At 38.8% G+C, this 27,339-nt stretch overlaps 1 protein-coding gene across 1 annotated transcript in view; it reads left to right on the top strand.

Moving 5' to 3' along the window:
* Positions 1–46: 46 nt before the first annotated feature.
* The window catches only part of TBC1D9 (TBC1 domain family member 9), a 43,507-nt gene continuing 16,214 nt past the window's right edge, over positions 47–27,339 (top strand). Inside the window, exons 1-10 of the mRNA XM_010709512.3 lie at positions 47–173; positions 12,070–12,180; positions 16,323–16,441; positions 17,924–18,152; positions 18,913–19,174; positions 20,428–20,635; positions 23,118–23,324; positions 24,945–25,115; positions 25,570–25,720; positions 27,109–27,323. Of these exons, the coding sequence (XP_010707814.1) occupies positions 47–173; positions 12,070–12,180; positions 16,323–16,441; positions 17,924–18,152; positions 18,913–19,174; positions 20,428–20,635; positions 23,118–23,324; positions 24,945–25,115; positions 25,570–25,720; positions 27,109–27,323 (1,800 nt within the window). The remainder of the gene's footprint in view (positions 174–12,069; positions 12,181–16,322; positions 16,442–17,923; positions 18,153–18,912; positions 19,175–20,427; positions 20,636–23,117; positions 23,325–24,944; positions 25,116–25,569; positions 25,721–27,108; positions 27,324–27,339) is intronic.

Below are 27,339 nucleotides of genomic sequence, written 5' to 3'. Positions count from 1 at the left end.
CCGCAGGCGGGCGGCAGGGCGGCCGCCCTTTGTCCGCGCCGGGAGCATGTGGGTGAACCCCGAGGAGGTGCTGCTGGCCAACGCGCTGTGGGTGACGGAGCGGGCCAACCCCTACTTCATCCTGCAGCGGAGGAAGGGGCACGGCGGCGATGGAGGCGGCGGGGGCCTGGCTGGTAAGGGCGCTGCGAGGCGGGTTGGAGCTGCCCCGGTTCGCTCTGCGGCGCTGCGGGTCGCCGGGTGCTTTCTTGGCGTTGACGCGGAACGCGCAGGTTCCTCTTAGGGTTTGCACACTGAGGCTGTGTGAGTGGTCGGCGATGCCTGATGTCTCCCGGCGGGAGGGTGTGACCTGGAAGGGGTAAGACTGGGGGTTTGAGCCTCAAGGGCATGCTGCTGGAAATAAGAGCAGGCTGTAATTCACAGCCGTGTGCGATCAGAACAGGTTTGTTTTGCCTTCTCTGCTTTCCCTGGGATGTCCTTGTGAAGCCTGTGCTTCGTTTTTAGTCGCTGTCAGCTCTAAATGTGTCTGCAGTCATGCATGCGTTGGTCTCCACGATACCGTGCGTACACATCTGTCAAAACCTTCCATTATTTGTAGGTAACTATCTATATTTTAATAAAACTGGAGGTTAGCAGCCCGATGACGTTTGCACCGCTCCATCTTGATGTGGCAGAAGATGTGCACGCGTGCTCTCTGCAGGCAGGGTGGCTTTTCCCATCCCTGTTAACACTGATGCTGGTTCTTCAGGCTAAGCAAAATAAACACGCGGGCTGCATTCAAGGTCCTGTGTTTGCTTACCAGATTAACCGTTCCTTCAGCCCTTGAATGCTCTGTGGACTTGCAAACAGTTTGCAATCTCAGCTGACGCACCTTGGTGGTGTTGTATGGAGGCCCTTGAGATCTTAGCGTTGAAGGTTAACAAAGCTCACCTTATCCTTGCGCAGAAAGGGATGAGCAGATGTTTCGTATCAGCTGTAAATGTCTGTTGTTGTTTTCTTGCCGTCTTTGTTCTCTTGGCTTTTGGTTTCTAAAGTTACAGAAAAATCCACAGTATTGACAAATCCATTTAGAATATTTTTTGCTTCAAGAGTTTACAACCCTGCTGTTTTTGCTGAGGAGTTCCTTGTAGACTCTCACGGCTTACCTACTGGCCTCCAAGGGACTCTTCCCTCTATCTAAGTGATTTGAGTAGGCATTCTCGTACCTCTCTTAACTTTGAATTAAAGATCACATGAGAAACCCAGACAACCTTCCAAACATTCGTTAGTTATTGGAGAAATGTTTTGAGAACTTAGTGTTTTCATCTTATTTGTCTATCTCTGCCTTTGTGAGCTGTATGTGCAATAGTGCCATTGATGATACCACTCTACAAATGGAGAGATCTCTTGGGAAGAGTTTGTCCTTTGAGTGAGAATAGGATTCATAAATCCTTGTTTTGTGATGCTCAGATAAGGCAACAACATTTAGGAGATCAGACTATAGAAACGATTCTATCTATATGCATTTTTTTCCTCTTGGTACTCAACTTGTGAGAGGCATGGGTTTGTGATGCAGTGGTGAGCACGTGAGCGAGGAAGAAATAAAGGGATGTGGAGCATCCAGACTGCTCCCAGCTTGGTAGGCACAGTAGGAAATGGAACCTGTGATGAGTTGTTTCTGTTGGAAATATCAGTACTGGAATTCTTTGCTGGTTGCTCTAACAGTTGTGAATTCGCCCCTGTTGAGGGCCAGTGCAGGTGAAGAAAACCAGTGGCCCCCTCTTCTCAGGTGAGACTGGCTAAAAGCCGAGTACTGAGCCACCTAACTGATCCCAAGAGTGGAAAAAAAAAAAAGGACTGAAACAAGTAAGAGGGTGTATGGTTTCTAATAAGGATAGCATTTAGGATAGTATTTTGGGAAGTTCTGTATTTTCTCTAGTGACAGAGTTTGGAGGTTATTAGGTCTACATCAGAGAAATAGGAAAAAAGGAGCTTTTCATCTTTTCCCCCCTCAATTTTCTTTTCTTTACTGATACAGCACTGCAGATAACACTAAAAAGACACCTGCCTTTTAATGTGTGAAACTTGGTACAATTGCTCTGACAAAAAGCAGAACATGTATCCTTGAAGCTGGCTGGAAACATTGAATGTTAGATCTCACTGGGGCTGCGAGTCATCAAAATTTATATATTTAAAAGGGGATATGAGTTCATTTGTCACCCTTTCTTTCCTTGCAGTCTAAGTTCTGCTGATTTGTCCTCCCTCATTATTGACTTTTCAAGTCATTTATCTTAAACCTTAGAATGATAATTGATTTTCTAGTTGTTGAGAATATGGGCTCGGCGACATGAGATGGCATTGGTGTGTAACTTAAATCGTGGCTTAGCAATGAGAGGCATTGATTTTCTGGCATTCCCTTCAAATGTAGGTTTCCTGTGAAACTAACCAGTCTGAACTGGGCTAAGTGTAATGATCTTTCTGTCTTCCGTCTGTTGATGTTTCAGACTTTGCAGAATGCGAGTTGAGGCTGCACTGCAGTGCCGTTGTGTTGGTGTATCTGGCAAGAAGAGGTAGAGTGCTTTCCCATCAGTGGTGGCTTGGGAAGGTTGGGTACAGACTTCTCCAGACAGCCCTGTGCGTAGATGCTGTGACTGCAAGTGTGCCTAAAGGCTGGCAGTCACCTGCCAGGTGGATGCTAGGGTCTCTGTCTTGTCCGTCTTCCGTCATTTACTTGTCACCCTCCACTGGAGGGATGTTATTATTGCCAGAGCAAAGTTCAAACAGAATGATCTTTTGGGTCTTTAGACACATCTCAGCTGAAAAACAAGTAGTTTATATAGCATTAGCAGCAAGTGAAAGTAATTCTTGTGACTTGATGTTGAGAAGGAGCAGTACTCACATTGCCTGTTCTCTTGGATCTACTCCGAGCACAGCAATCCTTTGCTGGAAAGACAATATCAGTAACTTCTGGAGAAGGGCTGAAATCTCAGCCCCATCTGTAGTGATTCTCTCCTCTTGGCCTCAGTTTATACAGCTTAGCAGAAAGGAGAGAGTCTAATTTCGTTACTCGTTTGGACATTAGAGACTTTTACACTTAGTTTAGTATTGACTTGTAACCTGTTAGAAACATGACAATCATCTTGTTTGTATTAGGGCAGTGCCTAATTAGTGAATCCCTAGAAGTCATCTCTGCTAACAAAATGTGTCTGATGAATGGTTTAAGATCTACGGCTTTTCTACTAGGCTGTGTGAAGCCATTTTAGACTAAATTAGGTCCTGGATGCTTCTAAATGATCGTTTTTGTCAGAACCAGTTACTTCACTGCATTTTTTTCCTTTGTAAGTATGCCTTTCCTCAAGGGCTATTAAGGCTTTTCCATTTTTAACAAAAGAAAAATGAGGAAGACACACAATTTTTATTTTAAGTAGTTTTTGTCATTTTGTCATTGCTGTCTTGCAAACTTGCCTTGTCTTGCATCACTGCATAATTCTTCCGAGGAGCAGACTGAAAAAACGTACTTTCCTGCTGTAAATGTGTTTGATAGGCCGTATAGGCCTGTACGTTGTGTTTGCATGACCTTCACCCAAGAGCTTCATCTTCCTTTTGCTCACTGTCAGGGGAAAAAGTCATTTCTCAAAGATGCTGGTTGTTCTCTTCTTCATAATTACTCTATTTCCTGTTTGTCAGCTACCTGCCTTGCTCAGGTTGGTGCTTTGGTCTGTGTGAAATATTTCCTTCTCAGAGGATCCAGTGTGTAATAGGGCAGCTTGTGTCAGCTGATGCAGAGGCAGCTGGAGAGAATGTGACCACAGACCTCTCGCATCATTTGGGCACTCTATGCTTTATGACCATATTACTTAGATGGATGTAAGGATCTTGAACAGGCCATAAACTTTATGAATAACTAAAAGGCTTATGTTTTTTTATTAGTATATGTTGCATTCTGATACATCACATAGGTTAAAAATCACTCTGTCTGCTTTCAGTTATAATGTGGTAAAGCTTACCAAAGACTTCTATTTGGGGACAGTGTTACAAGGAATTTATGAGATTAACAGTTGACAGTAAAGCAGTGTATTCACAGTTTACAGAGCATGGTGCATTCTACGAAATTGTTGTTTTCATTTTGCATATGTACATTTCTACATGAAACAGACATGAAATTCTAATTTGTTTCCTTTTAAATGTTGATATTTTAAGATCCCTTAGAATCCCAAGGCAAATAAATTCTTGTTCTTCGCAAGAACTGTTTTTAGGAAAGAATTATTTTGCAGATATGGCATTTATGCTTACAGCTGGGACAGTGCGTGTGTGAGATTCGGTGTAAGTTTGTGAGTCTATGAGACGTTGCCAAAGATGATTCAGATGCTTAAGCAGAAGAGAGCAGATGGAAATTTGCTGATTTCTGGCTGTAAAAGAAATTGATGAAGTACTGTCATTCTCACCAGCTATTTTTGCAAAAGGGATTATCATACATTTTCGGCATTGGAAAGTCAGGAAGGAGAAGTTCTGAGCTCAGCTAACTGATGCAAGGCCATAATGTTGAATCTAATATTTTTAAGACTGTGACAGTGTCCTAACAGTGCTTTTGTGCAGCCTTCTTGGGCATCACACACAGTTGCTCAGACTGGGAGAAGAATTTCATCTTGCTCTCAAGTCAGAGAATTGAGGAAGCAATTACTTAAAAACCTTTTTATGCCTAAGGTAAGTTTTTGACTTGATTAAAAGGTGGTGTATGCTTTAACAAACTCATTAGCTCAAGCTGCTAGGGTTTTATATGTCAAACTTGTTGCACTTCAGTTGAAAAGTGCTTTCTAATGCTTGAAATGTAGTGGTTATAAAAATTCAGGCTATTAGTATAATTACTTGTCCATTCAACCTGTCCATTAGCTTTCCATGCCTGTTCTGGTTAGTGGAGTGGAAAGTTTTCCGTTTGGTGGAATTTCTATGTTGCTCTGTCACTGCTGAGATTTCTTAATAGGATCTGCTGCGGGTTTGTTTTGACTCTTCAGTAGTAGACTTCCACTTGTAGAGATCTGGATGCCAAGTGTTGAACTTCTTTTAGTTCTCTGAATTGACTCGCTAGTCTTTCTTCTCAACCCCAGGTGCTTTCACAGTGCTTTATTGGAAGGTGTGTCATTTTCTGTCTAATGCTTCTGTTATCTCTGGTTCTTACAAGGCACTCTTTGCAAGGCTGCAGCACCAGAGATGAGAATTCTTAACATTGCTTGGTGTGGTGTAGCTCAGGTTTCTGTAGCAGAAGGCTCGTTGGCCAAAGACATCTCCTGACATTACTTCATCTTTAACACTTGATGTGAGCCATAAAGGTCTCTGCGCTGACCTTCCACTTGCCATTTTTGCCTTCTGACGTAATGTTTTTGCTTGACAAATAAATTCAAGACTGTTTTCTGGACCTATTATTTGTCCTGAAATCTATTAGTACAGTATGCTGGTGTAAATCCTTCAAGCATCTATTTGAAATTTTTTTGTGCCCTGATCACTTAGCATACTTCTGATGTCTGATTAATGTTGATGTTCAATAATATACACTTGCATTTGCCTTCAGAACCGTTGCTGACGTGGGCTCTGGTTCTGTGGGACAACTTCAAAATCTTCAGTACTTTTATTTTCCTTTCCAAACATGAAGGTTGTAAATAATTTCTAGACCTGACTTGCAATTGCATTTTTTTTTTCTTTTTTCTTTTTGGAGTTGGTCCAAAGTTCCAAGATAGAGGTCTGTAAATTCCTACCATGGCAGCAACCTTAATTTTGGCAAGTGAGTTCTTGAGATGAGTTGGGTTCTTTCCTCACAGTCTTGTCTTTTGCTTTCCCTTTGTGTTTTCCAGTATTTCAGTAGCCAGAGTTATTGGGATTTTCTCTGCCATATAATTTCATTCCTTGGTGACGTGCTGGCTCTGTTTCAGTTCAAATCTGGTAGGGTTTGTTTTGGGGAACTTACTCATTTGGGTATGTTATGTGTGAGTTATTGTATTGGACAGTCTGTAAACTTAGCCTTTGTGGAAATAAAAGCAATATATTTTTTGGCTGTGTGTATATGTATCTATATTTACATGTAGTGATCTAGATTATAATGGGTGTTTTGGTTTTTGTCTCGGAGGAGAAAAGCAGCAAATTTTTATAATGAAAAATATTTTAAATGCTGACAAATGTGGTTCTATCTTAGAATGATTCGGGGGGCTTCAGCTTATCAGCTGAAGTTACAAAAGATTGTGAAATCAAGGGTTAACTCTGGTCTGATTTAGATTGGAAGGCAAGGTACAGGTTTTTTTTACACGGTTGGTCATCACTTACTTGGACCCCTTGAACCAGTACCGTAGTAGGCATCTAGTTGCTGATCATTTTTTAAATTAAGATATCTATACGATTATTATCTGTTTCAGTCACACTTGTTAGGTTGGAAGGAGGATGAAAGTTTTATCCTTTGCTACAGTTTTATCCTACAGTAGTCAAGTTGGATAGTCATGTTAAAAGATTGGGTTTTCAATCTTGTCTCTCACCTGTATTCATCAACTTGAAGACAAGCAAAGTATGTACTGTTCCTGCTCTTTATCTTATTAAACGTCATCAGTGACAGAACTTCGTCAGCCTCAGTTTCACTGATGTTCAAACACTTGTGTGTGAAGGAAACTGTGGCAAGTAAATCCATCTTACGTGAAGTTTGGTTGTAAAATAAAGTAACAAAGACGAGCATTGAGGAAAACAGATCTTGATTTCAGAGGAAACTTTTTTTTTTTTACATTACCTATTGTAATGTAATAATATGTGCCCATATGAGCCTTTGCTGTATAACCCATGTGAGAAGAGAGTCATCAAGTATTTAGGTTGTGTTTTGCTTTAGTTTGCATGAATGAACACACATAGTACAGAATCCTCCACAAAGTTCCAAGGGTGGTGTTTACAATGAAAATGCTTTCTTCGTGCTTTTGAAAAAAGTATCCTGTTATTTCTAGGATGGGAAGCTTAACTTCATAGTTACTTCCAAATAATTAATAATATTTACTATTCACTTAGCCTGTCTCATGAAATAAAACCAAATATAGTTTCCTCATAAATGAAAAGGTTGGTAGTATTAGCCATAGAGTTCAGATTGTTGCTCTAGGTGGAGGTTTCTCAGACAAGTAATTGGAGGACCTCTTCCTGTAATAACAAATGAGCAAGCTAATTACATACACACGTGGACTGCCTTCAAAAGATGGAAAATAAATGATTCAGTATAGTGTGTAGGAAAAACAATAGCTTGTAGTGTAGAGACCTTATCTACGCAGTGTTATGAGTTACTGTTCCTACGGTCCAGAAAGTAATGTTTAAACTTTAGAAAGATTTGGTTTATTGGACAACAAACAAGTATGAAACAGGGTGAAAATGTCTACAAACCAAATAGGTCTCTTATGGCCAGAGCTCATTTGCGTGTCCATTTTCTGCTAGTGGAAAGAGAAGAAGGGGTCATCAGTGTGCTTTTAAGATGGAGAATCATTTGAGCAGCACTTCTTTCATTCACTGTAGGAATGTTGCTATGCCTGCTTTGAGAAATTCTTTCTAATTATGCATGTGACTTTGCAAGCTTTCCTATTTGTTAGCAGTGCTGAGCTCCTATACAGATAGGCTGCTTACATCCTTGTGAGTGTTTGAGTGGTAGCTCACGAGTGTGACTCCAAGAGTCAGACATGAAAATTCCTGATTTTGCTGTGGGTGCTGAAAAGATGAATGCATGCTGTTTCTTTGGGCATTTAAAGAACTGTTTGTTGTTGTTTTTGTTTTTGTTAACCAGAAGATGTCTTGAGAGACTGCCAGGCTGTCTGTATTAGTAATGATTTGTCAGCGGTCTTCTGGAAACAAATTTTCTGCAGTGATGATGATGAGTGATGTGATGCTTTTTTCTTTTTTTCTTTTTTCTTTTTTTTAGTTAGGCTTATGTGATGGTGTTACTAGCACAGTAAGAAGGCCACTGGCAAGGTGATAAATTGCCAGTCTCTGACATACTTAGTGAGGGCAATATACAGAGTGTAAAGCCACATGGAATCAAATGTGGTTTGATTTCTGCTGTCCCCACCCCTGGCCGAGCCACTGAAGGTTAGCTGCTGAAGGAGTAGGAAAAAAAAAAAAAAAGGGAGAAGAATAAGTGAGAAACATTTGCTGCTCTTCTGTATTGCACACACACCTGGGGCCTGCACAGTTCTGCATTGTGTTCACCTTCTGCCTCTTCTCAAGTTTTTAGAGCTACTGACTGCTCCCTTTTAAGCATCTTGGTGTCTGCTGGATTCTTGGGTTTTCTACAGCAGTTGTGGCTAGTAATTGAGCTGGGAGAAGGATGTAGCAGTGCTGGTGGCGTGGCAGGATTCAGCTCTCTGGAGCCAGGCAATTAACACCTGCTTGTCATCTGGCAAACAGGAGGAGAGGAGGGTGTTCCTAAGTGTCAGTTGCAGCAACTGCAGTGACCTCATTCCAGCTGTAGGCAAGGCTTGATGCAATTTCCCTGTGATATGGAAGAATGGAGGTGTTGCAGATCATTGGTATGCACTGATAGCACCTGAGACTTGAGGACTGCTAAGGCTAAAGCTGAATGGGATGTATTGGGTGGAAGGGAGAGAAGGAGTCCGTGTTATGGACAAAGCCAGTCTGTGATTGTAAACCCTTCTAGTGAAAAACACCTGAAAAAGTCATTGCTGGTGGATACCAGCACTGTAAGTACTAATCTTAATGCATGGATACAGTCTACTGATTCTTACACTTCGTGCTATGATTATAGCTCTGCTCAGTTTAAACGTGAGGCCTAGTGGTCAGATAAGTAAAACATAATATTGTTTTGTTTTTGTTTTGTTTTATAAATTGCATGGAGTAACTGAAGCACTTGACAGTACCACCTTCTGGTACATCATATATCCTTCTGGTAGTATAAGGTAGAGCATTTGCCTGGGTATTATCCCTCACCTTTCCCTTTCTGCTCCCCCTCTCTAGGTATGGTTACTCTAGATGTGTACCATTTAAGATGGGACTTTGGCACAGTATAAGGTTACTTGTGCTTGACTGCCTTCAGGATTAGGGCTGTCATGTGTTAGTCAGATGCTAATCCCACAAACTCTTAACACATGCATTACATCTTCACTGATTTAAAAAATAAAAAAAAAAAGCTCACTTGAACAAGGACTTGCAGGTTTAATTTTGTTTTGCTGTAGTCAGAAAGCTGATGGAAATAATGGGTGAAAAATCTGCAATCGGCATAGCCATATGATTGTTGTATGCATCATTCACTGGCTGTTCAAGGACCAATCAAACAATGATTTTTTTTTTTGCTTGTTGCATTTTTATATGGACTTAACAAACTTGTTATTTTTGTGTTAGTTATGAAGAAATTGGTCAGTGGTTATTGGAATTCCTGTGATTTCTTTCTGTTGGCATCATCTGTCTGCATTGAAAAGAAACAAAAACTGACTTAGAGTGCAAAATGGAACAGTTCCTGAAGGACACTGATAAGGCATGGTTGTGTGATTATGAGAGTATAAATGTTAATTTGCTTTAATGTATAAGAATGTGTGTATCCTAAATATCTGTGTATCCTCCATCAAAACAGCTATTTCATTATATGAGATAAACTGTTACAACAGTCTTGGTAAGCTTTGAATTTTCTGTAGGATCTTTTGATTCTCTGCATTACTTCCTTTAGCCTTATTTCAGGGATATTTCCACAGCCTGATTGCTGGAAAGAGACTGGGCAACTCTTCCTTATCTCTCTCCACCTTTCTTGAAAACACAGCTCTACCTTATGCTGTTGTTCCTGTTGTTTGGAGCTGGGGTTGTGCCTGTCACTCCTTATCTCCAGTATATGATGAAGAGGGAGATGGGATGGGAAGCTTTGCTTGCATTGGTATTGCTGCCCAAGTCAGTAGGTTTGTTCTAGCTCTCTGACCTCAGCTGAGTATCTCTTTTCTGGCTGCAGTACCCTCCTAGAACTACTGGCAGAATTGGTGGGTAGGACCACCCATATGTCAACACACTTGGGTTACGACCCAACAAAAGAGACTAGCCTATTTTTAAAGATTATGGAGATTTAACAGTGTATCTGCTCCTCAGAAGATTACATTGGGCCAGTCTAGAACCGCCTGTAGATACTGCCTTATGCCTTTTGTATGTTTGGTACTGTCAGTAGACATGTGAAGCAGCAAAAGAAGAGTCATCTTTGACATAAACCCTTGTGCAAGTGAGCAGCAGATCCAGATTAATTGTTTGGCTTGGTCTGTGCTTCAGTAGGGAACTGCTTAAAGCATTTGAGGATCTTTGTCTATGGTTGAAAGTTAGGTATGTACTGTGTGTGTTTCTTTTCCGGGTCAGAGCTGTACTGTTTCTGTAACAGTTGAATGGAGAGGATATGTAAAGGAAAAAAAAAAGGCAAGATATTGGAAGTTTAAAGGAATATTTTCATCTTCTTCAGTCTGATGAGTTTGAAAAGAGTCAAGATGCATCTTGGAAAGGTGGTAGAATATTGATCAGAAGAATCCTGTCATTACATACCAGTAATCAATAGACTGGAGAGGTAAACGGCCTATAGCTAAATTGGCAGTAGTAAGAACTGAAGGTAGCTTGACTAATGAACATTGAGATATTTTACATTAGTATTTTCTGTTTGTATTCTGTAACCGATACACAGCTTTCCAGCATTGCCTTGGAACGATTGATAGCATGTGTAGGCTTGTTTCTCATATATTTCAGAACTCTTGGATTAAAATGTGGTGAGCATTAATGCATCAGGCAGGAAGAGGTTATATTTTCATGTGGCCTGTAAAGATCTGTGCGTAAGACTTCTTTCTCTACACCAGTGGAATACATAAAGTGGGGAAATACAAGATTACTGATACATGGGTAATTTCCAAAAGTCAGTTGCAGTTCTAATTTAAAAAGTCTGCTAAGAAGAGAAAATGGGTAGTGCTTTTATGTCTTTATAATGCATAAAGCTAAACTGGAAGAGGAACAGCTAGGAAGAAGTCTGCTGTACCCGTTAGGACTGTACAGAATGGGGAACTCATAAAACTATGACAGTAAAAGAGGAAAACAGCTAGTTGAAATGAGAAGAGGATTTTAACAGCACTGTTTCTGAATGGCTTCTGGTGCATGCAGTTCATTTCAGCTGTTAAAAATTAATAATTTCTGATAATTTCTGCCCCAGTAAATACTTGCGGGGGAAAAAACAAGTCTTAGGAAGTTAACTCATCTGTTCTTAAGAACGGGAATTTGCTGAGGACTTAAACATGAGAATTAATAATCCAGATGTCTGCAGGGGAGATGAAAATTCTTTTTGAAGATGAAAAGGGAAAATCATTGACATTTTTTAAGAATAAATAGAGCATTTTGTGAGAAGAGGATTTTGTTGGGGCTAGTTTTGTGTGCAATTTCTTAATAAAATGCCATCTAGAAAATTGTAAAAATAAAGTTAAAAATTATTGCAGTCTCTTGGTATGCAACTGTTGATGGCCTCTCAGCAGCCAAGAATTTTCAGTGCTACTGTGGAATAACAGTCTGGCTTTGTATTTCATCAGTATCCTTCTAACTGAAAAACAGTTTGACTGTTAAGCATTTTGATCCTTTCTGTGCTAAAGAATCAGACCATTAAATAGCATAATTGTCTTTGCTGGAAGTCTGTTTTTTTCCTAGCTGCCATCTGAATGTTGAACTCTTACAAGTTGTATTGTCTGGGTTATTCGTTTTTTGTTTTTTTTTTTTACTACTGTTGTTTATTTGTTTGTTCTTTCCTCTAGGGTTCCAAAAATATATGAAACGGGAAAGAGCTGAACTTGTAAATAGCTTCATGAAACAGCTACCTTATGCTTTGCTTCAATTTGTCTGCCTATACCCTGGGGTTGATGTATGTTTAAAATTGAAATCACTTTGAAACTGAAGATATTTTTCCCTGTTGAGTCACTCTTCCTCATTATAACTCAAGAAAACAGATATAGTAATTAGTACATACGTCTGCCTTTTGCTGAGGAGGGTGAATTGAGGGGTTGGGGCATGTGGAGCTTCTTTATTCGGGGATTCAGATGATTCATCATTGTGTATTTATGAGAATTTCCTTTTCCGTAGGTCTCCTTGTGGGTACTCTTGATGTTGTGTTGGACTCCAGTGCCAGAGTGGCACCATATCGAATACTCTATCAAGCACCAGACTCCTTGGTCTATTGGACTATTGCCTGTGGTAAGGACAAGTATAGTGACATGTAAATTTTTTTCTTCCTGGGTACTCTGCTACATAACTAATAGAGCATCCTGCCTGCTGAGTACAGTCATTGTAGGATGCATACATGGGTCAGAATTAGAACTGCTTCTAACAGTCAAATTAACAAGCTCCAGAACTTCTAATATTGAGACCTTGTTTGGCAGCTTTTCACCTCTCAAACTGATCCCCAGGCAAGCAGTCTAGGATTCCTCAACCTTTATGTTCTTCTCCATGCCCATGGCTTACTCCTTTAGCACTTTGAAAGTGCAGCATTCCTGAGTGATGAGAGCGTTTGAAACATGGGAGGAGAAGTAACTGTGCTATGGCCTCCAAAATTATCCGGGCTGGGCACCTGGCTTCCCTTGAAATGGAAACTGGGAAGATAGTACAGTCCCAGCTCTGAATCTGAACTCCAACTGAAATTGCTAACGAAGTAGTTAATGCATATACTTGTTCCCTTTTTTTTTTTTTAACATTGTATAGCTGTCTCTCTTGTTTTCCCATAGGAAACAAGAGGTAGAATACTGCTTATTTGGTGCTTGTAGTCTCTTATTTTTGCGGATTTTTTTGTCTTATCCTCCCTTGCCTTCCATAAAGCAATAACCTTTATCTCCAGTGAGTAGCTATGCAGAATGATGGGAACAAATGGGATTGCTTCCTGTTTCATTAATGCTGTATGACATTTGACCTTCTGTATGAGGCACTTCTGGGGAAAAAATAATCCTAGGGGTTTTGTTTGCTCTGAAATGACTACTTAAGTTATGTATAGAGGCAAGGACTGTCTGTAATTCATTTTTTGATGTGGATATGAATTTGCTTTGGGATTAGCTGTAAGGATCTTGGCTGTATGAGAATGTTAGCTGATTAGATTTGCAGGTTTATAGCTCCTTAAAGCGAATTTCTTAACAGCATTTTTTCCAGCGTTGTGTTGTGTTGAACGTGTGCAGGTGAGGAGAAGGGCAGGAGAGTAGAAGGCCTCTTTTCCCAGGAAACTAGCAATAGAATGAGCTACATTGGCTTTTAAGTTGTGCCAGAGAAAGTTCAGATTGGGCATTAGGAAAAGCTTTATCAGAAAGAGTGGTGAGTGCCTGGAACAGGCTGCCCAGAGAGGTGGTGGAGTCCCTGGAGGTGCTCAAGAGGCACGTGCATGTGGCACCGAGGGACATGGTTAGTGGGCATGGTGCTGATGGGTTGATGGTTGGACTAGATGATCTCAGTGGTCTTTTCCAACCTTAATGATTCTGTGGCTGCCATGCGTTATAATTCTCTCTGTTGTACTATACTGGAAAAATATTTTTGTTAACTTTGCCAGAACAGTTAAAATATATTAATTTTGTAATGGTCTAGAAATCCAAAATTTGTAGCTGATTAGCCTTGCATATTTTGATAGCTCTTCCCACCCCACCCTGAATCTGCTAGTGCTTAATTTAGGGGAGAAAGTGTATGTATTTATGCATGTACATGCTCTGTTTGAAAATAAGTAAGCTTTTTTAAGATCCTACTCCAGCTGTAAAATCAGCCATCCTTACTATGGCTTTGTGTATGTTTCAGGTGAGAACCATTGCTGTAGGTTTTTTACTTCAGAACAGGCTTCTAAATCTGTATTTCATGTGTAGAAAAAAGTGAGCATGGGTAGTTGGAATTGTGTTACATGCCTTGGAAAAGGTTTTGAAAAAAGCCTGTGTGCTCTGGTTAACAAAGTGTTGCAAGTTTTAGAGTGCATGTATGTATATGCACAGATTAAGGGCTTTGTTGTTCAATTCCAGAACCTGCCATTACTGGAAAGAACAATTGTAGACTCCCTGAGGTATTTCAGCTTTTCTGAGTAGTGCATTCTCTTTGGGTGCTAAAACTGGGCATGACTTGTTAATTTTCTTTTCAGACCAGTACTCAGTCTTGTTGCCTCTATGCCTCTATATCTTACCTGTAGACAAATGAACCCAGCTGCTTGAAACCCAACCCTGATGCCCGGAGATGATCCTGTGTTGTTTGTGCTGTTACTCAACCTCACCTGCAGGGCAATTGGTGGTTCTCTTGCTCTCTGCATGCACCATGCATTCTTCCTGCAACTCCTGTCATCTGCAGATCCCTTACCATTCCAGCTTATGTTTAACACACTGATCAGTTTCCTCCCTGAAGATGAGGAACAGTGGCTCAGTCTACCAGGGTGTTGGTCAATCATAATTTCAGCCGTGGAGCACACTTTAAAATGAGTATCCATTTAGAGGAGGGGATGAAGTGATTAGTAGCATATTGTACATATTGCAGCTATTTTCCCTTTTATTTCCTACTGATCTTGAAGGGCTCTATTCCAAAGTGCGGTGGTCAGCTTTGAATAGGTTTGTTTGTTTTTCTTCCCTCAAATTTTGAGGTATTGATTCACCTAGAAGGCCAACAGTGGTAAAATTATGAATGCTTATAACATGCAAAGATAGGCAGAGACTTGGCAGTAGCGACGTCAGTAGAACAGTAGTTTAAAATGTCACAGTGAACATGTTACTTTAATCCTGAGTAAATAAAGCAAAGAAAAAAATCTTGTCTGTGAGGAGAATTTGGCTTGAACTGCTCCACATCATGTCTGGATTTTGGCCTGCTTGCATGGTTTTCTGTAGATGACACTGCCTGGAAGAGTAAACTGTAAGATAACGGAGACAAAAAGCAGTGAAAATGATGAGATGGGAGATCAAAGGTTGAGGATATTGACCATAACTACATTAAGAGTAACCAATGAACCACAAACAGGGAATAGGTGGAGTCATGGTAGTGTCTGCATTGCTTGTCACAGCTCTTCAAGAGATGAGCCATTGTTCTGATGACAGTCTAGTTTAAAATATGTATTTCGTGTATTCAGTCATTACTTACAGCAATGCAAAAGCCAACAAGAAATAAACTAATCTTCAGAGTACCTTCTGAGTTCCGGAAAGATCTGGTTGCATCCAGAAGTTTTAAGGAGAAGCAGTGATGGCAATCATTTGTGGTTCTGAAATAGGTTTGCTTAAGTATGCAGACTACTGTGCAACATGGTTTATGTATCCATCTTGAAGCTGTACATTTGAATTTAACATGGAAAACACATAGGAACATTGCATTGTGTTGCTTTCATTGGAGTTGTGTAAAGCACTGATGGTATTCTTTAGAAATATTTTTTCATCATCACTGGTGAATGATGAGGAAGACAACTGTTTGATATATTTTCAAGAAGGTTGCAATGATTTCTTGTACAAATGACTGAAATATTTATGTTAAAATGGCATAGCGAGCACCAGCATAGACAGTTTGTGCCTGTAGGTAAGTTGAAAAATGTATAATTAGCAGCTAGTTGTATTGCAGCGTCTTCCTAATGCTCGTTTCACATAAATGGCTGTATGTTCTTGTATTCTGTAGGCTTTAGTTAGCAGGTAGATGCACTTGCTTGTTCTGATTAAAATAAACTGAAGTGGTGTTTGAACAAAACTGAGATGCAGTATTGTCTCTGTTTCCTAGTTGGATTTACATCCTTTTAATTAATCTTCATAAAGATGCGAACAGGTAATGTTTCTTTTCTGAAAAATACTGAAAATCCCAATTTTGACACAACTGCCTCAATTTCTTTTGGGGGAGGAAATTTTTTTTGTGTGTGTGCTTAATTTTTTCTTTCCTTTGAGATAGGCACAAATTGATAGTGAAGAGCACCGACAACTTTATTCTGTGAAGTGTTGAGAATAGAGTGACAAAATTAAAATTGCATTTCTTAAAATCCTGCCTTAAAAAGCAAAAATTTTCATGTTAGTTCTAGCTTTGCACCAGGCACTGGTCCCAGTAGGTGCAGGTAATTTCTTGGCCAGCTCTTCAGCTGGGTAGCACAGTGTCATTTAGTGGAGTTAAAATTCAAAATTTATAGTTTTGTTGCTCATCATACTGACATAAGCCCTTTACACATCTTGAAGAGGGCTACCTATTTACTTTTAAATTGCAGTCCTATAGGAGAGCATTTTGGAATTTCAAAGGAGACAGCATGCATTATATGGTGAAAAACTACATCTGTAGTTAATGGCAAGTTTTATTTGAGCCCGTTGTGATTAAGACAATATAGACAGTAGTTATTTTGTGATTTAAAATTTTTTTAATTTTTATATATGCAGGTTGCTCACGGAAGGAAATCACTGAACACTGGGAATGGCTTGAACAGAATTTGTTGCAAACTCTATCAATCTTTGAAAATGAAAATGACATAAATACATTTGTCAGAGGAAAAATACAGGTGGATAAGTATTTTATTGTAAATGCTGTTGATAGATATGGCTGTGAAAGGAAGTCTGTTGTGAATTTTAAAGAAATGCAGCGTAACAGTCTCAAGGCTGCTTCATCTTTGAAATTAAGCCAGATTCTGAACAGCAACTTATGTAAAAATGAAGAGAATTGTGATTAGCATACATGACTACGGCATGTCTACAAACATTAAGGATTCTGAAATTAATTTAAATTTTGCTTCTGTCTTAAGCTGAGGTGGTTTTCTGTGCAACTTCTCTTTCAGTACTTAACTGCTTTTTTACATGTGCTTATTGTATAATGGCTCCTTACTCTTTTCTGTGTAGTTAAAATCCCACAGTGTTGACACCCTTTTTATAGGGATGGTGGAGGTTACTAATTAGTTTGGCTTGGTTTTGGTATTGCCAATACATCTTTCTCTCCTGAAAGAGTGGAGAGTAGATACACTTCTTAAAACGCTTCATCCGTGCTTAAATAAGTAATTTGTTAAAATATTGATTGTAAGCAAAGTTGTTATACTTAATTTTTGTGTATTCTGAGCTCTGGCTTTGTCTCATTCCTTTTATCATTTCCTATAGTAAGTCATTGTCTTAAGAATTCCATTGTTGTTATAATGAGTTTTACTAGTGGATCAGATAGGAAGGCTATTGATGCTCATGGAAACAGACTATTCTGGATGTCATCTGTTCTGTGAAATATTGTCCTTAAGGAAGTTGTTACTTTCTAGACTTTTGGAGTACTTTGTAGACTTTTTAGAATATTATATATTTGTCCAACAGACCACAGAATCACAGGATGGTTTAGGTTAGAATGAACGATGTTTTGCTGTCCTTTGCTGTCCTCTCTGTGTAAACTGACCAGTTTGAAGGCACAAAGCATCTTTACTTTCTACAACATAAAAGGCACTAAGAAAAAATGATGCGGGAGGTTGGAAAACAAATAGAGAATAAACTGCTGTAGTCTTTGAGGTATCAAAAGTAATATATATTTTTTTCTCCTACTTTATTTTGCTTAAAATCCACTGGGAGATCGTAGAAGTTGTCCTTCTTTCTTTCTCTTTAGAAGAAAATTTTCTAGTGAAATTCTATTGGATTGTGCACAGTACTTATTTTTGTGGAAGGGAGAAAGTTCACAAATCACAGGTGCCTTCAGTAGTAGTTTGTAGTAGTAGTAGTGTATTTAAGACGGGTTTGCATATTTAAAATGGGATACTGGCAAAGCAGCTGAGTGGCTGATGTTTGGTTACTTTTGATATTTTCATGGTAGGGAGCAAAGTAATCATAAAGACAGCCTTGAGTAAGGTAAAAAAGAAAACTATCTAAAGGAATCAATAGAATAGTAATAAACAAGTAAAATACTTCATTGCTTTCACAGTTAACTATTGTTAACTCTCACCATTGGATGCAATAGTGATAAGGGTATCTGATAACCTGCAGCAGTTAATATACTGTGTACTTCTTTCACTCCCTTCTAGGGTATCATTGCTGAGTACAACAAAATCAATGGCATCAAGGAGGATGATGATACAGAAAAGTTTAAGGAAGCCATAGTGAAGTTTCACAAGCTGTTTGGCATGCCAGAAGAAGAGAAATTAGTGAACTACTACTCTTGTAGTTACTGGAAGGGGAAAGTTCCTCGTCAGGGCTGGGTGTATCTCAGCATCAATCACCTTTGCTTTTATTCTTTCCTAATGGGACGGGAAGGTACGTTTTGCTGTGAGATGGTGGTTTGTGGGTCTCAGAATTGTTAGTGAGTCTTCTGTGGTTTGTTACTATTGCTGCTGATGTATGTGGGATGCAAAAGCATTGCTGAGTGAAGTAGAAGCAAGAAGCAGTTCCCTGGTTGTCTATACTGCTGAAGTGTGTACTTGTTGCCTTATTTGGTTGCATGTTAGGAAAGGCTGACTAAATACCTGGACAGTGGCAGTATTAAATCTATCATCCTTGAATACAGTGTTTTTTGTGTGTTTTTTTATGCACAAAATGTTTTATGATTCTTGTCTAGCTGCTCAAGTACTTATCTGTTTTTAAGTGAAGTAGGATGCTGTATTGTGACTAAATTAAGGACGTTTCAAAATCCAGTGGTAAATACAGTTTATTAAAATTAAAACAGTTTATTAAATTGAGGAGTAGTGGAAAGCCTGTCTGTGTGCAAAATGAGTTTCATTGCTTTCCTAGGAAGAGAGAACATCAGGAGTCTGGGCAGGTGCTATGACAGTGACAATTATGTTAGCCCAGCTTTGCATGTGGGTGTTCAGTACAGAAATAAATGATATTTAAACTCTTTTATCTACTATTCGTCAGGTGATATAGTTTGCTTATAGCAGCTGTGTCATTTACGCTGTCCTAACTTTTCAAGATGCAAGAAAATTTCAACTGAATACATTTTATAGTAACTGGAAGATGAATGCTTTGGAATATACTAACTTTTTTGGACTGTGTATTTTTGTTTGCTTCTGTTCAGCAAAGTTAGTTATCCGTTGGGTTGATATCACTCAACTTGAGAAGAATGCTACTCTGCTTTTCCCTGATATGATCAAAGTGAGCACTAGGTCCAGTGAACACTTCTTCTCAGTATTCCTTAATATCAGTGAGACATTTAAACTAATGGAACAGCTTGCCAATATAGCTATGCGACAACTTTTGGACAATGAAGGGTTTGAACAAGACAGATCATTACCCAAACTGAAAAGGAAATCTCCCAAAAAAGTATCTGCACTGAAACGGTGAGTAGCACTGACCCTTAGTCATTTGTTTCTCCTCATCTTTTTACTTACATCATTCTGTGTAGAAGTTTTCTAATGATGCTGCTATGTGGTGTTATTCCAAAAGGAATGATTGATTCTAGATGGTGGCAAAAGGTGTGGAGTTATTTAGGTATAATTAGTTGGTCTCCTGTTGAAATAGGAACAGGAAAATATACAAATATGCAAAGTAGGAGAAAATTTGAGTCATGTTCTCATTTGTTCAGAAGCTCTTTTATGTATCATTCGACACAGGCTGCATTAGATAATCTGTTGTAAGACCTGTTCAAGAAAACACATCTAACATTCATACTTGGACTTACAGCTGGAATTTTAAAACTATGCTGGGTGGTGAATTCCATCTTGGACTTCTTATGTTGTATGTTGATCATTTTAGTGAACAATACAGAATTGTAATCAGTCTTTCCCTGTATTTCTCATTATTTTATGATATCTGACATGTGTTTTATCTCTTAAATTTGCCTACTCTTTCTTTTGTTGTGCAGACCTGTAATATTTCAGTGTTCTGCACTAAATGTGTTAGCAAGACTAAATCTTGAAGTTATTAGAGTGTAGCCCTACAGACTCCGTTATATTAATAAATCAACCTCGAGACTTTTAGAATAATATTATGTGGTCTCTTACTTAATAATCATGGAATCATTTGAGTTGGAAAAGATCTTTAAGATCATTGAGTCTGACTATTATTCTAATGCTACAAGTCCGCTGCTGAACCATACCTCTAAGCACCACATTCCCACATCTCTTAAGAACCTCCAGGGATGGTGACCTGCCTGAGCAGTCTGTTCCAGTGCCTAACCACCTTTTCTCTGAGGAAACTTTTCCTTATACCCAATATCCAAACCACCCTTGTCACAGCTTGCAGCTGTTGCCTCATGTCCACTGGATTCCCTACATACACAGATAGAAAATAGGACCAAATGCCATAAGATCACCTAGTCTGTTTCTTTTGAGAAGTCAGGGTTGTTGTTTCTAACTCATTTGGAGTAGGTTTCTTTTTCTTAAGTAGTCTTAGAATCTCCCACCAAGGGAGATCATACGTCCCTCACAAGCAAACTATTTCTGCTATTTGCTGTATGCTCAGTGTTAGTAACTGAGTTGTATGTTGTAGGTAATATGCAGCAGCTTATGTAAAATGTACATTAAGAAGTATTACCTATTTCTTAGAACAAGAGACAATTTTTTTATGGTGTATTTTTTTTTGTTTGTTTTAGGGATCTTGATGCCAGAGCAAAGAGTGAGAGATACCGTGCATTGTTCCGACTTCCCAAGGATGAGAAACTAGATGGACACACGGACTGTACTCTGTGGACTCCATTCAACAAAATGCATATTTTGGGTCAGATGTTTGTTTCTACAAACTACATCTGCTTTACTAGTAAGGAAGAGAACTTGTGCAGCCTTATTATCCCTCTTCGAGAGGTAAGTAGTTGCAGATTAGTGGGGCAAAAAAATCGAGTAATATTGTTTTGGAAATTGCATCGTAGCTTTTTTTTTTTCCCCCATTGTTGGAGAAAATCTCTTCATCTCATTAATTTCCTGTGAGCGTACTATTCTGATGTGTTCTGCGTAATACTTAATGACTATATGTATCTTAGAATTAAGTTCCTACTACTAAAATTCAGTGGGAGTTTTCCCTGTCAGTTTTCATGACCTTCAAGAATCCTTCCTCTTGCATAATTTGTATTCTGTTTTATGTTTCTGTGGTACACTTCTTGTGTCTCATAGAGTGGGATAGATAAGAATTCCTGGATAGATGAGTAGGACTTTGTACTAAAAAATCTATCAGGTAAGATCTGGTTCTGTCAGATGTGAAAAGATTTGTAATACTAACAAATTCAGTCATCTCTTAATACAGACAAATTTGAAATCGTTTACTGCTGTTGTTGGAAAACATTTGTGAATGTTTAACAAATGAGTGTAATGCTCTTTTTAAAGAGAATTGCTTAAAGTAGATTTTCAGCAGAAATAATACAAGTTAGATGCGATGGAAAAAAAAAATCGTACTGGGGAGGTTTTGTGTAATTGACTTGCTTTGTGGGTTGATGGATGTGTAGTCTTGAGAATATTAGCAAAGCTTATCTAAACGAGGCCAGTTAGCTGATCTGAAGAGCCAAAACAAATTGTATTTGTTTGGAAACCTTGAAGTACCACTTGTAAATGGTGTGTTGCAATGACCTTGGTTATTTGAGAAGAGACACTTGATTATGGTTGCACTATTTGTCTGGAATTCTGAGGGAGCAACAGTCGTCTGAGTAACCGGGTAGAAGAGGGAACAAAGTCTGTGTTTAACAGGGCCTCTTTTTCTATACGTGTATTCAGTAACTGATTTGATAACCACAACCTCAGCAGCATGTGATTCAAAGCAGCCCGAAAGCTTTAACAAATAGTTGAAGAAAGAAATGTGTTTTTTTGTGAACAGGTAAGGTCTCAGCATCAGCAAGGAGAACAGTAACATATGGTAGCGCCAACTGTTGAGATAATAAATCAGTTTTCTTAACAACTGAAAGGGAAGTTTTCTGTTTAATTAAAGCTTTGCCTCAGACCCAGTGTTCTGTGATGACCTGGAATGGTTTTGACACAGAAGTCAGCGGCAAAGTATTGATTCAGAATCAACATATAGCTGTCACTGTAGCAGGGTTTAATTACTATGATGTTTGACCTGTGCTTCTATAAATTCATTTGTGCTGATTATGCTCAAGCAGTTCTTAAGTGGAGTGGAAATATAATGTAGGAAGAATGGCTCCCTTCGTGTTAATGAAGAGCTGTAAGAGATTTGTAGTTCACAAAAATAAACTGAAGTTGGCAGGATAGAGAAGAGATTTAGGATCTGAGCTGCGCGTTGAAGCCTTTAAATCCATTTTAAGGAAAGTATTGTGCAAAACATTATCCTTTTAGCTAGAGAAACATTAATATTATAGCACTAGTGTCTCACCTTTGATCCCTACTTTAAAAAAAAAAAAGGGATGAGGGGACAAAAGAAAAAGTTGTAATAAACTGAAATGTGCATTCTTTTATACCAAGGGCACTAAGACAGATTTTATTACCTAGGAAATTGTTTCAAGTCAGAAAAAACTAAAGTACTGTAAATTGTTTTCTGAGCTGCTTGGTTGCTTGATTTGTTTCTAAGGCTATTAATAATGCTGTTATGGAATTCATCCACAGTGTGCAACTTACTTCTGATATTTCTTGGTGTAAAAATGCTTTGTGCCATATACTCAGTAGATTGTAGTGGATTGTACCATGAGTACTGTATACAGATTGGAATTCAGTTAGATTAATGACAAGCTTACTAACAGCTGAAGGCCAAACATGCTGCCATGTGAGAAGAGAGATAGCAAGAACTTACAAGTCTTCACTTGTAAGGAAGGGCATGGGGTGAGTTTCCTGCAGGTTTCTGGGCATTGTGAAAATGCAGTTCAAATAACCACAGTATGTAGCTATAAGTTAATAGGAGTGCTCTTCAAGAAGAAGGGGGGGAAAAAAAAGCATATTCACGTTTGTTAGTAATAAAAAGTAAGTAAAACTTTCTGTTGATTCAGACTATCCTAGTCCCTAGCTGGGGACCAGGAGAAGGATTTTGAGGGTCCTGCAGAAAGCTCACAGATCTGTATCCCACAGAAGAAATGTTATTGTGCTGCCTCTTGTAAGATGAAGCCTGAGGAAAATAAATTAAGCAGAAAAAAAGGAGTTTTGCTGGAGAATGTACAGAAGCCAATTGTAGGGAAGTGACAGTCTTTTTGTCTTCTGGTTTCTGAGTTAATGTGTATCCTGTTTTGCAGTTGAGGGATGCTCATGATACGGGGGAGGGGGGGAACAACAGTGGGTTTATTGTAATTAAATTGTTTCTTAAAGCAAGCAGCTTGATGAAAGAAGATCTTAAGGTGCAGCTGTTTCTTCCTAGGTGACAATAGTGGAAAAGGCAGATAGCTCCAGTGTGTTGCCCAGCCCGTTGTCAATCAGCACCAAAAACAGAATGACATTCCTGTTTGCCAACTTGAAAGACCGAGACTTTCTTGTACAGCGGATCTCAGATTTTCTGCAACAAACCACTTCAAAAATATACTTGGAAAAAAATATGTCTGGAAGCTATATCAGCTCTGATGATGAGGTACGTAGAGGGGAACGTGACTAGCTGATTACAAGGAGGTTTTAACCAGCGCAGGTTAACAGGGAAGATGAAAAAAGCCTTAATTTCTAAGGCCACACTTTTGGACACTGAAATCTTACTTTCTGCGTTACTGCTCTTAGTAGGCTGAACTATTGAATGTTGTGACTAGGATATCTTTTTAATGATAAACATGAGAGAATTCACCACTGAAATGGAAACGAATTTAACTCCTGCTTTCACAGTGCACAATCACAGTGTATCTCTTCAGAAAGTAGCGTGGTTATCTAACTGTTTAGCTGAATATTTGACTTATCCAAGTCAAAATATAATGGTGAAATTTCAGTATTTGGAAGAAAATACTAGTTAATATGGAAGTTGTTATGCAGGTCTCTATCAGCTAGATCTGATACTTTTCTTTCTTCAGAAGAAAGATGTTTGAGATTGCATGTATATTCTTACTGAACTTCACAATGTTTAAATGAGCAAAATAACCCTTTTCTAGGCATCAGTGTTCTGTACTAGCTCCCTATTTTCCCATGCAAAGTAAATAATTTTTAAAAGATGTAGTTAAATGAATTTTTCTTAGGTACTCTGAGTAGCTGCTGAATTCTTAGGTTCTGTATGTGAAATTTAGATGCACTGTATCACAAACTTCTCAAATCTTTTAAACCCAGAAAAGCTTAGCAAGCAGAAAAGACTTTGAGGTGTATCATGTTGGTTTTAGGTGGGTAGACCTCATGTTGCAACTCTGTACTAGGCTTTGCACTGAGTAGTCTCCTACTGTGTTTGCCATATAAAACTTAAGTCAGTTTTTGACTCGCTTCATTAGTGGTGAGGTATGATTGGCGTGTTGTTATAGTTGTATTCCAGAGCACATGCATGTATGTATGCGTTTTCCTTGCCTTTTGCCCTAGGTGAAACTTTTTTTTCTGCTTCCTAAGTTGTAAAAACAAATGAGTAGTTATGATCATTGTTATTATGATATTATGATATAATAAGCACAAAGAGGTGAGTGACCACTAATTTCAGTTCTAGGTGTACAGTGTGAACTGCAGTCTGTGATCTTAATGTAGTAAAAGTTTTCAAAGCTGTTTGGGAAGTCAGAAAGTTCTGTCTCCAAAATGTTTTTCTTTCAAATAACAGTCTGTATTGTCTGTGCTGAATATTCTGTAAAAGGACTTTGTTCAAGTAAGGGCTGCAAAATAATTTGTCTGTATAAACATATTTGAGAGCATATGTACATACACACAAATGTGTCTGTGAATCTCCAATTCTGGACAGCCAAGGAGCCACCTGGGGACTTCTGTGATGTTGGTAGTAGACCAGGGGAGCTAGTGTAATGGCAGGGTGTACTTAAAGTTAACATTACTTAAATAATTACATAGGATTTTAATACTTTTTTTTTTTTGTGGAGGTGGTAGGGGATGGAGCAATTGAGGAAACTGGAAACAGTTGCATTATTCTATACTGGTTTCAACTCTGCTGCTTTGTGCTCATTGAAATTTAATTTCTTCACTTGGAGTTGGCTTTTAGCATATAGAAACTGATGTAAAAGAAAGTAAAAAGCCTGGGTTCGGGCTTAAACCCCATGCCTGTATTGTTTGTGACTGGTTTCTACAGGTGTTTACAAGATCAAATAGCATTGTTTCTGCCAGCACTCATAAAAGCCTCAGCTCTGAGTCAGAAGGAGAACGACAGTTCAATCTCAATGGCAATGGCATTCCAACAGCAACTCAAGCTTTAATGACTATGTATCGACGGAGGTCACCTGAGGAGTTCAACCCTAAACTGGTAAAAATATCTTGGAGCCCTGTGCTTGTCTGAGAAAAGTTATGTTTGCTTTAAAATAAATTTGAGCCAGGAAAGTTTCTTTCTGCCACAGTAAGAAATGCCTCTACGAGAGGCAGTATTTTTCACAAAAATAAAGCGTTACATGTGCTGTTGCTCTACCAATACAAACTACTTTGCTACATAAAAAGCAGAGTTGGATGTAAATCAATGAGTATTTGCATGCCTGTTCTCAAGTACAACTGCTTTGAAAGTATTCTTTTAACAGCAAGATGTGAAAGGATAGGAATTAAGAAAAGGGAGAAGGCAGCTCGTTAATAAGTGAATGAGACTGTAATCAGGTTATTTATTGCTTTCTTTATGAATTAGAACATGACAGGCTTTTAGCTCCTTGCATTTCAGTGGGTCAGTTAGAAGGAGGAGCGACATGTTCATGCATTTCTTTCATTGCTGTTAGGCTAAAGAGTTTTTGAAAGAACAGGCCTGGAAGATTCACTTTGCTGAATATGGCCAAGGAGTGTGTATGTATCGTACGGAGAAGACTAGAGATCTTGTGCTGAAGGGCATTCCAGAAAGCATGAGAGGGGAACTCTGGCTGCTGTTTTCAGGTATGTATTTGTTCAGATTAGGAGTGTGGGTTATAAGCAAAAGCGTGAGAGTAGAAAGGATTTTGAAGATACTTAAGAGTGTTGTTAAAAGGAAAACAAATGTTTGGAGCATGTAAAGCCATAATTGTTAACAGGCACCAGACTGGTTTAGGCAACAGTTCTGTTTAGACAAGAAAATAATCCTTTTTTCAAACAAGGCTCAGATAATTAATGAAGAATATAAAAAAGCAGAGTGTAAACTCTGCTACCAGAAGTCAATAATCTAGAGGCTTCCAGATGTTTCACAGCCATCTGCAGGCCTGCTTTGCATTTGTTATCATTTCTGAATACGGTTATACTTCTGACCTTCACAGTAAGCTTTTGCAAGGAATTCCTAAATATAAACTTGTTGCTGTGCCTCCATGTGGGAAATGAGAAGAAAATTTTCTGTCCATTCATACTTTCTGTGCCATCAGGGATTTTCTGTATGTGTCCCTTTAAGCATTTCTCTTCAAAGCTGAAGGAATTTGTTTTAATACTGCTTGCATGGAAATGAATCTATGAATCAGGTTTTCTTCATACCTTTACACTTTTATATATCTTCTCTAGTTCTGTCCTTTACTGAGATATTGTAAACGTTTTAAGGTATATGTGAAACTATGAGCTCACCAGGAACTTTGTATGATGACATAATTAAGCTTATTTAAAATTTCTTTGCTAATAATGCCTGATCTTGGACATCTTCTCTTTACTAATGGGCATGAAAGGGATGTTTTCAGAAAATGCGTGCAAGAATGCACACGTTTGTCCTGTTGAAGTCACCAGTGAAATCTCATAGCAGCCCTGTGAGTGTGTAACTGTGTTCCTAAGACAGGTTGAGTGCCCTGCTCAAAATGGCAAGTCGTTTTCAGGAGGGGGAGGAAAGCTCAGGAGTTCCTCTCTCCTTTTTGGAGGATGCAGCTGAGATGCTACGTTTTGTGCAACTGAGCGTAATCTATTCCCTCCTTAGGGCAAGTAGCTTTCTCAGACATGTTTTAAGTTTAGGATAATGAGCCCCACAGCCAGCTGCAGAGAGAGCTCATGATACCATGTGATGGAGCAGCTCTTTTGTTCTTCATGATTCCCTTTTCATCTTAAGTGAAAGAGGGATTTGCTTTTTTTTTTTTCCTCCTCTCCTAAACTTTGATATTAAAACGTCCAGAGTAGAAGACAAGTAGAGCTACTCTGTCATCTCTGCATTATCCTTTTTTTTTTTTTCTTAGATCACCTTTTCAAAACTAACGTTTCATATTTGCTTGTTGAATTTTAAAATTGATGTTTGAGATGAAAGGATAGCAGACGATGATCGTCATGGAATGTTTGTCTTCTAAGCCTTGTTTTCTCTTGTGGTTTTATTCTCCCACACCCAGGAGCCATTAATGAAATGGCCACTCACCCTGGCTATTATGAGGACCTAGTGGAAAGATCAATGGGGAAGTATAATCTTGCTACAGAAGAAATAGAGAGGGATCTGCACCGCTCGCTCCCAGAACACCCTGCTTTCCAGAATGAGATGGGTATTGCTGCTCTAAGGAGAGTGTTGACAGCTTATGCTTTTAGAAATCCAAACATAGGATATTGTCAGGTAACTGAAATATCTT

The sequence above is a fragment of the Meleagris gallopavo genome, chromosome 4 (genome assembly GCF_000146605.3).
Source record: "Meleagris gallopavo isolate NT-WF06-2002-E0010 breed Aviagen turkey brand Nicholas breeding stock chromosome 4, Turkey_5.1, whole genome shotgun sequence".
In the NCBI taxonomy this organism is placed as follows: domain Eukaryota; kingdom Metazoa; phylum Chordata; class Aves; order Galliformes; family Phasianidae; genus Meleagris; species Meleagris gallopavo.
Note: the sequence above shows the minus strand (reverse complement) of the source record. Positions and strands in the feature narration are given on the sequence as shown.